The sequence below is a fragment of the Microtus oregoni genome, unplaced genomic scaffold (genome assembly GCF_018167655.1).
Source record: "Microtus oregoni isolate MIOR12 unplaced genomic scaffold, Mior012 000064F_ref0000363, whole genome shotgun sequence".
Classification (NCBI taxonomy): domain Eukaryota; kingdom Metazoa; phylum Chordata; class Mammalia; order Rodentia; family Cricetidae; genus Microtus; species Microtus oregoni.
Window position 1 is genome coordinate 7,677,030 of NW_024543874.1, and position 14,608 is coordinate 7,691,637.

General features: G+C 47.3%; 1 protein-coding gene across 1 annotated transcript in view; it reads right to left on the bottom strand.

Moving 5' to 3' along the window:
- Positions 1–584: 584 nt before the first annotated feature.
- The window catches only part of Paxip1 (PAX interacting protein 1), a 48,892-nt gene continuing 34,868 nt past the window's right edge, over positions 585–14,608 (bottom strand). Inside the window, exons 13-21 of the mRNA XM_041640744.1 lie at positions 14,454–14,497; positions 10,672–10,742; positions 8,134–8,236; positions 6,698–6,866; positions 5,161–5,261; positions 2,997–3,131; positions 2,836–2,911; positions 2,694–2,754; positions 585–1,038 (exon numbers count right to left, since the gene is read on the bottom strand). Of these exons, the coding sequence (XP_041496678.1) occupies positions 1,023–1,038; positions 2,694–2,754; positions 2,836–2,911; positions 2,997–3,131; positions 5,161–5,261; positions 6,698–6,866; positions 8,134–8,236; positions 10,672–10,742; positions 14,454–14,497 (776 nt within the window). The 3' untranslated portion in view covers positions 585–1,022. The remainder of the gene's footprint in view (positions 1,039–2,693; positions 2,755–2,835; positions 2,912–2,996; positions 3,132–5,160; positions 5,262–6,697; positions 6,867–8,133; positions 8,237–10,671; positions 10,743–14,453; positions 14,498–14,608) is intronic.

The window sequence follows — 14,608 nt, forward strand, 5'->3', positions numbered from 1 at the left end:
CATTCTAGTGTTCCAGACCAGCATCCCGGGTCTTAGGTTGGCCCACCCTACCACCTGCCTCATCTATGACCTGCTGGAGTGCGTGAAGGGACTGGTCCTGTGGAACAATAACTCCAAGATCTACATGACTTGTGCAACCAGAGTATCCCAGAGTCCTGATGAGGGTCCAGCGATGACTGTGTGGCAGAGGCCTTGAACCAGACCACTGACTCACTGCCATGAGCATTCTGCAGGTGGGGCTCATTGGACAAAAGGGTCTACTGCATGATACACGGCAACATTCAATCCCACAATGAAAAGGTGTTGGAAGGATGGAGGAGCAAGATGGGTTTTTGTTTGTTTAGTTCTTATTTTTTTTTGGGGGGGGGGGCGTTTCTTTAGTAGGGTATGCTGCAGGGGTGAGGGGCAGATTTGAGGGACTGAGAGGTGAGTAGGATTGGGGTACATGCTGTGAAATTCCCAAAGAATCAATAAAGAAACATGTTAAAAATTACCGTGAAACTTCTCAAAATGTTATCCAGTTTGAAGAAAATCATTTAAGTTACACAAAGAATATAAAATTATAAATAATCACTCAATTCTAAGTTCAAAAGTACATTTATTTAAATGTGAGCAAGTTATCAATATAAAAGAAAAGTGTAAGAAATAAAAATAATCAAAGTACAAAACATCTCAAATCTTACATCCATAATTTAGACAGCAAAGTCTTTATTTACATAATTTTATTTGTAGATGAAATTTCATACAGTTTTCTGAAAACACATAAAAACCTGGCAAATTAATAATCGAAGACTTAATGTGGGCTCTTAGGCATATAATACAAAACATAATTTATGTTTCCTAGAATAAGATCACACATCTTAACACGATGCAGTCAGTATTACATCTGTCTTCCTGGTAGAGGTCTCTCCCTAAGGCAGAGCTGGAAAACAAGCCCTCTGCAGGGAGGGAGTCCTGGTGCGCACGCTGCCAGCAGCTACCCTTGTGCTCCAGGCTCCAGGCCCACAACACACAAGAGGCCGTCAATTAAATTTATATGTGGCCTTGTTGAGGAAAACAGTCTTCATACACAGGGTAGCAGGGTCACAGTAATTAGAGCCTCTATGTGACAGGCAGCTCTAGTGGGCACCTCCCACCAAGACAGTTAGTCCATCCCACACTCCAACACCCGGGTCTTACCAACCGCCCCCCACTGCACACTCCAACACCCGGGTCTTACCAAACTCCCCCCACTGCACACTCCAACACCCGGGTCTTATCAACCGCCCCCCACTGCATACTCCAACACCCGGGTCTTATCAACCGCCCCCCACTGCATACTCCAACACCCGGGTCTTACCAAACTCCCCCCACTGCACACTCCAACACCCGGGTCTTATCAACCGCCCCCCACTGCATACTCCAACATCCGGGTCTTATCAACCGACCCCCACTGCATACTCCAACACCCGGGTCTTATCAAACTCCTCCTATTGCACACTCCAACACCCAGGTCTTACAAACTCCTCCTATTGCACACTCCAACACCCGGGTCTTATCAAACTCCTCCTATTGCATACTCCAACACCCAGGTCTTATCAAACTCCTCCTATTACACACTCCAACACCCGGGTCTTATCAAACTCCTCCTATTGCACACTCCAACACCCGGGTCTTATCAAACTCCTCCTATTGCACACTCCAACACCTGGGTCTTATCAAACTCCTCCTATTGCACACTCCAACACCCGGGTCTTATCAAACTCCTCCTATTGCACACTCCAACACCCAGGTCTTACAAACTCCTCCTACTGCACACAACACCCAGGTCTTACAAACTCCCGTGCACATGCACAGGCTCTCTAGCTGACACAAAAAGACACATCAAGACCAGATGCTGCAGCACACCTGCCTCCCATCACTGCCCCAGCTCAATGGCTACCCAAAGGGAGGTTCCCACCAGGCACTCATGCTGGCTCCTGGCACTCTTTGTACTCAGTGCCACCCAGCTAAGTCTTCTAGCCCACATTTTACTGAGCTCTCCGAGGCTAAGAGGAAGTGTTTGGTAAATGTACTCAGCTGGTGACACTGTAAAGATGAAGGGCCAGGGATGACACCACTCTGACCTGGATGTAAAACATAAAACATGGGGACAGATCACACACTAAAGCAACCACTCAACAGGGAATGGTGCCTCACGCCTGTAAGCGCATGCCAGTACTCAGCCGAAAGCAGGAGGATCAGTGTTGAGTTTGAAGCCAGGCTGGGATACATAGTGCCAGGCCAGCCAGCAACACAATGAAACCTCTCAAAAATCTCTATCCTTCTCAAACTAATACTGGCGATTGTTTGTTGTGAATTATAAACAGTCTGACACGCTGCACTTCTTGCCTGACAGCCCGAGGAGCCTTAAGCCAACCCCGCCACAGCTGCAACTTACACGATGCTGCTATCAAGCTGTGCAGTGTAGAACACACCTCTCAGACGCTGGCTCCAATCATTTTCTATGGGGCCTATCAAATCCTGGAACACCTACATGAGCCAGACAGGTCCTTAGTTTGTCACCTGTTGACAGAACTCTTAAAAGCACTACAGACTGTACACTACAACAGCAAGGGAAAGGTCTGGTGACAAGAACCATGGTGTCCCTTTTTCAATCTGCAAATGCACCTTCATCCTTGCCTGTCCCCGCTATGCGCCTTCGTAAAGGATATGATTCGTAGTCCAGTGTCTGTGTGAGCACTCCAGTCAGAACAAACTCTGCATTATGAACATCTGAATGAACAGAACCAAAACCATTAGGACAAAGCTACTGTGAACACGTGCAAGCCACTGCAGAGGCGTGGGGAGCCATACCTATTCCTCTGGCAAAGTACTCTCGACATAAGTGCAGGTCATTCTCACAGGATATTAAAATGATCTCCGACAGACTCTAGAAGGAGAGAGAGCTCCTGAGTGAAAGAAAGATGCCCATGCGTGACAGGGCTGGCTTCTCGGGCGGGGCTCTGCTCCCTTACCTTATTCTGTTTGTGCTCCATGAGCTTCCGGAAGGACGGCTGCTTGGACAACACCTTTCCCCCTGCACACTCTACAATCGCCTTCATCGTTGCCAGGCTCGGGCAGATGCCAGGGGTGATGTAGAAATATTTTGTCTAGAAATAAACAGAAGCGTGCTTTTTAAATGTTTTTAATTGCACATAACTTTTCATAAATCAGACCCTGAGTCTTGCATGTGTGTTTTTGCTTTTTGAGGCAGGTTCTCTCTCTATAGACCTGGTTGTCCTGGGACTTTCTTCATAGATCAGACTGACCTCCAACTCACACAGATCTGCCTGACTCTGTCTCCCAAGTGCTGGAATTTAAAGGCATGGGCCATAATACCCAGTTCTGAGATTCTTGACAAAATATTTAATTTTCTACAACTATTAAGGTTAGATTCCCCACCAGTTCCCTATCTCTCCAGACATACACCAGAGGGAGTTTTATGGACTATGGCCCATGGTCATCAGTAAAAGTAACCACTATTAGCTGCTTGGGATTGATCTGCAGACATTAATAATAAACTCAGAGTCCAATAATGCACTGCGTGTTGCGTCAGGATGGAAAGCTAAAGAATTCTCTTGATGTCATGTAGCCAAAAATTTGAATATTCTACTTCTCTCTCTACATGTCTTCCATCCTCTTTACTGTATGAGTCTGAATCTGTGCCTGCCTGAAGGCTATCTTGTGAATCTGCCCCTGCCCCTTGGTCTGTTTCTGTCATTCACAAAGGTTTTCCTTGTCCCTTCATTGAACAGCATAGAAATCAACATCATTGAAATCAACACAGAAGGCATCACCCACTAACAACCAGCAATCCAGAGAACACAGTATTATAGACATGGCTGTTTATAAAGAGTATCCAAATGCTATACTCAACATTTAGGGTGGATATTTGTTAAGATGGCTTTCAGCCTATCTGCTGCTTCCAGCAAAGATTATCAGAACACACATTCAACACAGGCATCACTCTGAGATCAGAGGCTTGGAAGAAATAATTTAAGTACAGCTATGCATTAGCTTAGGTTGAAAAGATCGGTTGTTACACTGCTATTGCCCGCTCTCATGTGTGCTCTCTCTCTCTCTCTTGTTTTTCAAGACAGGGTTTCTCTGCGTAACAGCTCTAGCTGTCCTGGAACTCACTTTATAGACCAGGCTGGACTTGAACTCACAGAAACCCACCTGTCCCTGCCTTCTGAGTGCTGGGATTAAAGGCGTGTGCCACCACCGCCTACACTGCTTTCTTAAAGGCAGGTTAAACAAACAGGCTTGGTACACAGCAGGACAGAGTCTTAAGTAACCCCAAGGTATATTATTAGCTCCACTGTAAAGTCCAGTAAAAGTTCCATTCTTTGAGAATCTAAGACATTTTTATCATAGTGCATTGCCACAGCTGTGCCAACTAATACAAGAACCAAAGCTTTCTATGCCAAGGCAGAACGACAGCACGTATTTGCCAGCCTGTGTAAAATCCCGAGGTAGCATGGCATTTGGCCACGGCTGTCTGCCCAACAGGGGCTGCTTCGACTACAAACAGAATGGGAAATTATACTGACACTGCTTTCCTAGGCTTATCACAAAACCCCCACACAAACAGGTAAACAATTTGAAAACTCAACCCCCTGGAGGTAAAATTGAACCTTAGCTTCCAAATCATTCCTAAAATTTGGAAGATCATTCAAAGATCAAATAATTTTTATTGACTACTTATTCTTTGATACAAAAATTACTTCCCAACTGTCCTAAGTCTTATCTGGCAAATATTTAAAATATTGACTTCTAACCAGTTCGGTTATTTATCAAAATACTCTTGAATCCCTTCTCTGACAGATGTACTCATTAGGTTATTGTAGCAATTTCTTCATCAGAGCAAAGAGTGATTCCTACAGCCAAGTGTGGTGGCACAGCTTTAATCCCAGCACTCAGGAGAAGAGAGCAAGAGGATCTCTGTGAGTTGATGGCCAGCCTGGTCTACAGAGCAAGTTTCAGCCCAGTCTGGTCTAGAGGGAGACTCCATCGTTTGCCAAACTCCCTTGCAGAAAGAGTAGCCATGAAGCGGAAAGGACAACTGGGTGATCCCGGCCATCACCTGCGTCACTGTCACATCTACTTAGCTCTGTGGGGCTTTTCTTCCCAGCATACCTTAAAGAGGGGAGAAACATGGGCTCTCTTTAAGGATTCTTCTAGACTGAAAGAGAAGAGCACTTCTGCCTCAGCATCTCGCAGGATATAGTTCTGCTCATCTGGAAAACAGAACAGTGTTCAGAACAGTCTGAAAGGCACAGCCCTGTGTAGAGGCAGGTCCATGTAAGGCAGTATACACTACCACAATTACACTCACCCTGCCACTTCGGTATTGTCCTGACTAATTTTATGTCAACTTGACATAGGTTACAGTCCTCTGAGAAAAGGGAACCTCAAATTGCCCGCTGTGGTAGTTCGAATGTAACTGGCTTCTATAAGCTCAAAAGAGTGGCAATATTAGATATAGCCTGTTGGAGGAAGTGTGTCATTGCGGGGAGGGGGAACTTTGAAGTCTCCTTTGTCCAAGGTACACCCAGTGTGGACACAGACTAATTAGGCTGCTTGTGGATCAAGATGTAAAACTCTCAGCGTCTTCTCCAACGCCATGTCTACCTGCACGCTGCCATGTCCTACCATGATGATAATGAACTAAACCTCTGAAACTGTAAACCACCCCAATTAAATGTTTTCCTTTATAAGAGTTGCCACGGTGGCCAGGCAATGGTGTTGCATGCCTTTAATCCCAGCACTCGGGAAGCAGAGACAGGTGGATCTCTGTGAGTTCGAGGCCAGCCTGGTCCACAAGAGCTAGTTCCAGGACAGGCTCCCAAAGCTACAGAGAAACCCTGTCCCAAAAAACAAAAAGCTGCCATGGTCATGTGTCTTCACAGCAATAGAAACTCTAACTAAGACATAAGATCAAACAATGTGAAAGACTATAGGACATTTTCTTTATTAGTGTTTGAGGAGGGAGGGCTCAGTGCATTTTGAGTAGTTTACCCTGGACTGGTGGCCCTGGGTACTAGAAGAGAACAGGCTAAGAAAGTCATGAGGACCATCCCCCTAAGTAGCACTCCTCCATGACCTCTGCATCAGCTCCTGCCCCAGGTTCCACCCTGCTTTGGTTCCTGTGCTGGCTTCCTTGCATGCTGAACTATGATAGGGTCATGATATTTCACCACAGCAATAGTAACCGTAACTAAGACAGATGTTTCTGTCTCACTCACCTCCCTTGACAGCAGCAGGACTACAAGAGTAGGTAAGAGTTCTACCACAGACCTACACTGCGGCCCCCAGGGTAACTAATAGGAAGCTTCCTATTGGAGCTTCCGCAGCTCATCAACAGGCCCCAATGAAAGAATGTTGTTGTTCTTCCTGTCTGAGACTTTACAGTGCAGTGGGAACTGCATTTTATAGGCAATTCCCAAATGAGATGCACCGAGGACAATGCTGCACAGCCTGTCTTCTCCCGTGACATATTCAAAGACTAAACCTTTATGTCTTGTAGCAGAATACAAAGACGTCAATCAAAAAAATCTCTGATAAGAAATAAACTTATGAGTTCAAATGAATAAGTAAATGCAAGTAAAGCCCTGACTTTGCCATATGTAAACGAGCGAGCGAGCGCGGCGGGCGCAGCTGGCACGGCACCCACCAATGAACTTCTGGTACTTGAAGCACTCCTCCAGCCACTCCGGAGTCACGATGTGCTTCACCACCGAGATGGCCGTCAGGAACTTCACGGTGCGTGTCACCTTGCTGGCGATGAGGTGGGTACACTTCTTCGTGGACTCAGCAACCTCTCCACCCAGGATGTACAGCTTCTGAAGCCGCAAACACAGCAGAAAGTCATGCGAGAGAGACCAGACCCAGGACGGGACTTGATAGTGCCCTCCTCAGCTGCACTTAATGGCAGGAAAAGCAAACCACAGGAGGAAAGCAGAGCACCTCCAATGGCTGCCTCAGCAGCCAACTCCACAAAACCTGTGCCCAAACGCACTCTCCAGAAGTCAGTAACTCCCATCTAAACAGCCTGAGGCTCCAGGGCTCACTGCATTACACATACTCTATGCTGAACCAGAGAATAAGAAACACACGGACCCCCATCTCCATCTTAATGGTGACATACTGGGAGACTGAAGCATACGCATGTAACAGAGACCTTGTAACAGCCCTGCAATGAATTGTACTAAATTTATAGCAGCAATGTTAGTCATGGCTTCCTTTAAAAGAATAACTAAAGAAGGGGGAGATGGCAAGATGACTCAGTGGGTAAGGACATCTACCATCAAGCCTGACAAACAGTCATTTCTGGGATCCACAGGCTTGAAGGGAGAACTAACTCCTCCAAGCTCTCCAGATGTACACTGTGGTACATGTGCGCCACCCTGCCGCCAACACACACAGAGCACACCAAGTAAATGACTTTGTAAGCAGAAAGTGTATGAATACATAGAGAGTCAGGGAATTTTTGACCATCTTCCACCAAAACAAAACTACCAGTTACCAGAGCCCACCAACCTCTCTGGTGTTCTCTCAAAATGTCCATTCTCACCTCGCAAACCCACCCACCCTAGCCCAGGGCGGCCTCCTCCTTCAGCAGAGAACTAATCTCAGACACGTGAGAAGTCCTCAGAGAAGTGACAGGGGACCCTAAAGAAAGGCTCTACAAAATAACACTCAGATGACCCAGACTTATGTTAACAAAACACCTAGTAACGAAGAAGGAAATAATGGCACTCGACAAGGCAACTACCAATATCAGCGGGGCTGTAAAGGTGGTTCCTGATTCAACAACCTCAGCAGGTGGCGCACGCCTTTAATCCCAGCACTTGGGAGGCAGAGTCAGGCGGATCTCTGTGAGTTCGAGACCAGCCTGGTCTACAAGAGCTAGTTCCAGGACAGGCTCCAAAACCACAGGGAAACCCTGTCTCGAAAAACCAAAAAAAAAAAAAACAACCTCAGCAGGGAGGGCATCTACAGGCAAGCTAGTCAAGCACTCTACCCAGTGACAGTCCTACTAGGTGCTACACTAATAAATGTCTAGCCTAAAGCAAATACAAGCAGAGAGGACCCTGCTGAAACCGTCACCTTAATGTACTGCTGAACCTGCGCAGGCTCAAATCCAGTGAAAAGCACATAAGGCGTCAGCTCTGGGGTCAGCTTCTTAGTGGGGGGTGGCAGGTCTTCGATTCTGTGATGCAAACACAGGACAGTGAGGACTTCAAACAGTGCTCTTTAGGGAACCCAGAACTTAACAAGCTTTAAGAGCTTGAGTGTTAAAGGCATGCACCACCATCTCACGCCTTTAATCCCAGCACTCGGGAGGCAGAGGCAGGCGGATCTCTGTGAGTTCGAGACCAGCCTGGTCTACAGAGCGAGTTCCAGGACAGGCTCCAAAGCCACAGAGAAACCCTGTCTCAAAAAAAAAAAAAAAAAGAGCTTGAGTGTTGGGGGAGGGGAGACTGTGTCCTTTTCCTCCCACCAATTAACAGACAGTTCCACTCCAAAGGATGCCATCTGAAACACCCAAGAGAAGCAAGGATTCAGATCATCCTCGCTAAGAACAATGCTCTCTGGTGAGCATGGAGGTACAAAACTCCAATCCCGGCACTAGGGAGATAGAGCCAGGAAGATCAATTTAAAGCCAAATTCGACTACAAAGTGAGTCTGAGACCAGCCTTGGCTACATGAGACCCTATCCAAAAAACAGGAAGGAAAGAGGCCAACATGCTGCTCCTCCTGTCACTCACTCCCCCTAACTATGGCTCAGCGGTGCTGTGCTAAGGAAGCAGTACTAACACTTGTTTCTCTTTCATCCATTTACCAGTCTGCCTTGTACAGTGGGCACTCTTCACGTTAACATGTATGTTCCCAGTACAGTGGGCACTCTTCACGTTAACATGTATGTTCCCAGTACAGTGGGCACTCTTCACGTTAACATGTATGTTCCCAGGACAGAGGGCACTCTTCACGTTAACATGTATGTTCCCGGTACAGTGGGCACTCTTCACGTTAACATCTATGTTCCCGGTACAGTGGGCACTCTTCATGTTAACATGTATGTTCCCAGGACAGTGGGCACTCTTCACGTTAACATGTATGTTCCCAGGACAGTGGGCACTCTTCATGTTAACATGTATGTTCCCAGGACAGTGGGCACTCTACACGTTAACACGTATGTTCCCAGGACAGTGGGCACTCTTCACGTTAACATGTATGTTCCCAGGACAGTGGGCACTCTTCACGTTAACATGTATGTTCCTAGTACAGTGGGCACTCTTCACATTAAAGTGTAGTTTTAATATTTTCATATTTAATATTTTGCTGTGGGATTCACCACACTGGGCAAGGGCTCCCCAACTGAGTGTAACCCAGTTCCCTGTGTCAAGCTTTTATAAAAAGTCTCACGTGACTTGGGTGACGCTTTGCTGTTATAGTCACAATGAGACTGAGAGCGTGTCCTGGCACTTACATACTGTGAAATTCTAGCCCCATCTCCACAGGGCACAGTTTAAGGAAAAGCCTTTGGCCTTGTATATTTACCTTCAATTTCTCAAATCTTATTTCTCAGTTTCTATGGAAATGAGGTGGTCAGGGAAAACTTTCCACTTTACCTGTGGTTATTTCAATAGTCTTGCTCAGCTGTGCTCTGGGTGTGGGGAATGAGGAGAGGTGAAATGAGGAAATGCTGACTGCAAGGCCCCCAAGAGCCACTCTCAGCAAGTACAATGTGGACCAAGGACTCTTGAAGGTCACAGAGACACCACAGCCCTTGCCTTACTCCTGTTGGCTGTGGCTTCTACAGGAGGGGGGGAGGGGGCGCAGGACTACTGGCCAGCCACGCTGCCTCCAGATGAGCCAAAGAATACACATGTCACACCCAATCAGCAAGCAGCGTGCAAAGCACAGAGTCCCTCAAGAGATATCTGGGCTTTCCTTCCCAGGGTAGGCTCTCTGAGAGCGGTCAGCTCTGAGCTGCACAGCCACATGGCCCAGCACCCAGCTCAGGTGCACTTGGAGCGCTTTGCAGGGGCAGCCTGGCTCCCCACAGCAGCTGCAGCTTCAAACATGGTTTGGGTAAAGCTTTGCTTAAGAAAACAGTTCTAGATTTTATTATTTTCAATAAACAAGAAAGAAACGTGCTTAATCACTTAGTACCTCTCAAAAGAGCAGCTGCGGGAATGCCATTTCACGATGAATTGTGAGTCTGATGTACAACTATGTGCATGCGTGTTTGCCTGCACGTGTGCCTATACACCACGTAGATGCCTGGTGCCCACAGAGGCCAGAAGAGGGCATCAGAGCACCTAAGGACTGGACTTATAGGCAGCTGTGAGCTGTCATGTGGGTGGTGGGAACTGAACCCAGGTCCTCTACAGAGCAGTCAGTGCTCCTAACCACTGAGCTGTTTCCAGCCTCTCAAACACAACATACTATAAAAAATTCTTCAGAAACCGGGCAGTGGTGGCACACACCTTTTATCCCAGCATTTGGAAGAGCTCCAAAGCTACAGAGAAACCCTGTCTGGGAAGGGGGGGCGGGGATCCTCTTCAGAAACATTTGGCAGTTGGCACCAGTCTTCCACAGCAGACCTGTAATGTAAGGGGCTTGCCCTGCTGCACATACCTGGCTCGTTTAGAAGAAGGTTGGATGTTGGTGACCTCATTTGGCTTCAGCTTAGGGGGTAATCTTACACCCTGTAATTAAAATATTGTCCGCTTCAATCAAACAATCTCCAAGAATACAGAAGCTTCCAAGACAATGTCCTCACCACCTTCAATACCACCCACCAGAGAGAACCACGGCCTTCACTGCTAGGAAGGCTAGGAAGCCACGGGCCAGGAGCAAATGCTAACACCCCAGAGAACCTGCTTTTTTCCCTCTCTCCTTTCCTACTCACCAAATCCCTCAATACTTAAAATACCTGCCTATTGCCCTTACCTCTCATTACATAGAGAACCCTGAACCATCAACTCTTGTCTTTATTTCAAGTATTATGTCCTGTGTCCCAACTTGGAACACGGCAAACACTATCAGTGCAAATACACCTCCCTAAACAAGACTACCTACAACAGAAAGTCAGGTGACAATAAGATCATGCTGCCATGGATAAGGTGAGGCTAACCTCATGCACCAGAACCAGTCGTCCAAGCCCCTCCCCGTCCCTCCAAGCCCCTCCCCATCCCATCCCACTTCAGCAAAAGGCCTTATCCAACAGCCCAAGCCACTGTCCCAGGACAGAAGCATGCCAACAAGACAGGGAGAATGGAGACTGCCTGTGGGCAGGCCCCACCTCAGGGGCCACCTACACTATACCACACTGTTCATTCCTTCACACTGTAAACTCAGAGGTTCAAAGACAGCCTGTGCAACTTAGACTTTGTTTCAAAATTCATAAAAAGGGCTGGGTGTAGAACCACTGCCCAGCACGCCTGGCACTGACCCCAAACGCCACCACCTTTCCTTGCTCACGTCACTACACTCACGACCCTTTTCTGAATCTGGCTCAGACTCACTAACTACAAGTCACATCTCCTACGCGTGCTGCCACACCACAACCAAGAAAGCCAAGCACACCTCCCTGTACTGTGCACTTAGCAGCCTCCGAGGCCAAAGCAGCACACCACACACCGTCTGCAGGGAGGTGGGGACTCCTTTCGTCACAGCCTGTCCAAAACTCCTCTCCACCATTTCCACAGCTCCCCTCAGCCAGGAGGGACCAGCCTGTCCGGGAACTACAGAATACAAAGGCCCAAGAGACCAGCCTGGGAAGCCTGCCCACCTCTTATGTGAGCCATGTGGCTTGTGAGAGATGACTCTGACTGCCACTCTGTCATCTGGGCCCACCTTAGGAATTCTTTCACCACATGAGCAGGGAAGACATGGGCTTTTGCCGATGTGTCTGAGCTGGCCACGCTCTGTTAAAGTCCTAATTACTAGTTTAAGCTAGAGAAAAATATGCATCTGACAGCAGACTGGGCTTCCTGCAAGAGTGTGAAGCAGCAGGCCCTGCAACAGCCTGGAATCATCTCTGTATGTTACAGAATGTGCACAAGAGGGCTGAGCATGACGGTACACACCTTTACTCACAGCACTCAAGAGGCAGATCTCTGTGAGTTCTAGGCCAGCCCCGGCAACATAGCAAGTTCCAGGACAGCCATGACTACATAGTGATTTCCAGGACAGCTAGGGTTACTTCAAGAGATCCTGTTTTAAACAAACAAAACAAACTGAAACGAAGGTCTTGCTATGCTGTGTAGGCTGGACTTAAACTCCTACCCTCTAAGAACCCTTCTACTTTGGTCTCCTGAGTAGCAAGAACTATACAGGTCCACAGTCCATGTGATTGGCTAAATAAGTCCATTTTTAAAAACAATACAGGTTAAATAAGACATAGTAGCTTGCACTTATAATTTTTCATTTTTCAGGTATACAAGTTCAAGGCCAGCTGGGTTCTCCATGGGACCTATCTCAAAACACACAACAAATGGAGGGGGTTCCTATAGGAGTCAGAGGTTGGGAAGTATGATGGCCAGTATCCTCTAGACATGACAGGTCCCTGCACTCATGAACTCACAGCTACTGACTGTGGGCATAAGACCTGTCTGTACAAGATACAGCATGGGGTAGGAGTGGGGATCAGGGTATGTGAGCACATGAGCCCTACCCCTAATCAAGGAACTATTGACAGGTGATGGCTTCTTGGAAAGGGAGAGTCAAGTTTCCCTTAAGAATGTCCCAGGTAGGTTGACCCACAGCCATGCAGATATGGGCAGCACTAATTAGATTCAGAGGGCTTTGTTCTTGTTTTTAGAGACAGGGTTTCTCTGTGTAATGCTGGCTTGTCCTAGAGCTTGCTCTGTAGGCCAGGCTGGCCTCAAACTCAGAGATCTAAGTATTGGGATTAAAGGGATGCACCACCACTGGCCACCTTCAGTGGACTATTTCTTAAAAAATTTAAGAGGATATGAAGTTAAGGGGACCTGCAGAGGATTTGTGGAGGGCTATGGGATTTGAATGAGAACAGCCCTATAGGCTCATTATTTGAAAGCTTGGCATCCAACTGATGGAACTGAACTGTTTGGGAAGGATTAGGAGGTATGGCCTTGTTGATATGTTACTGGGGCTGGGCTTAAGGTTTTAGAAGCCCATACCTAACCCAGTCTCTCTCTCTCTGTCTCTCTCTCTGTCTCTGTCTCTCTCTCTCTGTCTCTCTCTCACTGCATCTCGCTTGTGGATCAGATGTAAGCTCTAAGCACTGTTCTGGAGTCATGCATGCCTTCCTGCTGCCATGCTCCCTGCCATGATGGTCATGGACTCTAATCCTCTGAAACTGTAAGCCCCCAGTTAAAAGCTTTCTTCTAGCCAGGCATGGTGGTGCACACCTTTAGTATCAGCACTTGGAAGGCTGAGGCAGATGGATCTCTGAGTCTGAGGATAGCCAGAGTTGGGCAGAGAAACCCTGCCTCTAAACCACTCTCCTAAAAAGCTTTCTTTAAAAGCTGCCTTGGTCAGAGTGTCTCTTCACAGCAACAGAACAGTGACTAAGACAGGGATAAATAGGACTGAATTCTTATGAGTATAGGAAATACAATAGTAATAAATGAAAAACAAACTAAAACTACTTGTAGAAAACATGTTAATCCATCTGTGACAGGCATGCCCACACCAGTCATTACCCAGCACAAAGCGCTGCTTTCCCCAAGGTGTGAGCTCATGACAACAACAGTGGGTCTCAAGAGAGTAAACACTAATACAAAGCCACAATCTCATTAAGCCTTAAAGGTAAGAATGTAGATAGCCCCTACCAGACAATCTGCAACTAACAACTTCCAGAATGTTCTATCCTGAAGTGACCTGCCAGAATATCCAAACATGACATGACCCTACCCAGGAACCCTCAGGAATATTCCCCAAGAACAGGGAACTCTTTACTTGTGGCCTGTGTTGGTTCATACCTCTGCCACTTCCAGTGTCTCTGAAGGCCTTGCCCACTAGCTATGAAAAACAGCCACCATCTTATAGTTGTGTTCCTCGGTTCCTGGAGTGTGACACAGCTCTCTGAAGCTAGCAAAGCTCATGCACACACAGGCCCACTCACCGCCCGCACTGACAGTAGAGAAACATGCAGACTGGTAGAAGACACCTTCGTGTGCTACCAAACAAGACGCTAGCATCCACAAACATGTCCACTGCGTTTGGGTAACACAGCAGCAGCCTCTGTGAGTGTGTGTGTATGTGTGTGCAGGGAGTGTTGACACATACAGGAGTGACCACAGTGGGGTCTGCAGGGCTGACATATAACAATGTCCACAGTGAAGTATGGGCAGCTGACAATACAGAAATGGCCAATGTGGTGTGGGGAAGACATACGGCAATGGCCATTGTGGGGTGTGGGGCTGGCGTACCATCAAGAGCTCTGCAGTCACCTTCACTGGGACCCTCCATGCATCTGAAAGAGAAAGATGTCATCTTCCATATGGAATATCCATACAACCCTGCTGTAAGCCCTTCCTAGGCAAGGAACCTGGCCACAAAGGGCTTGTCCATAACACTCATTCAG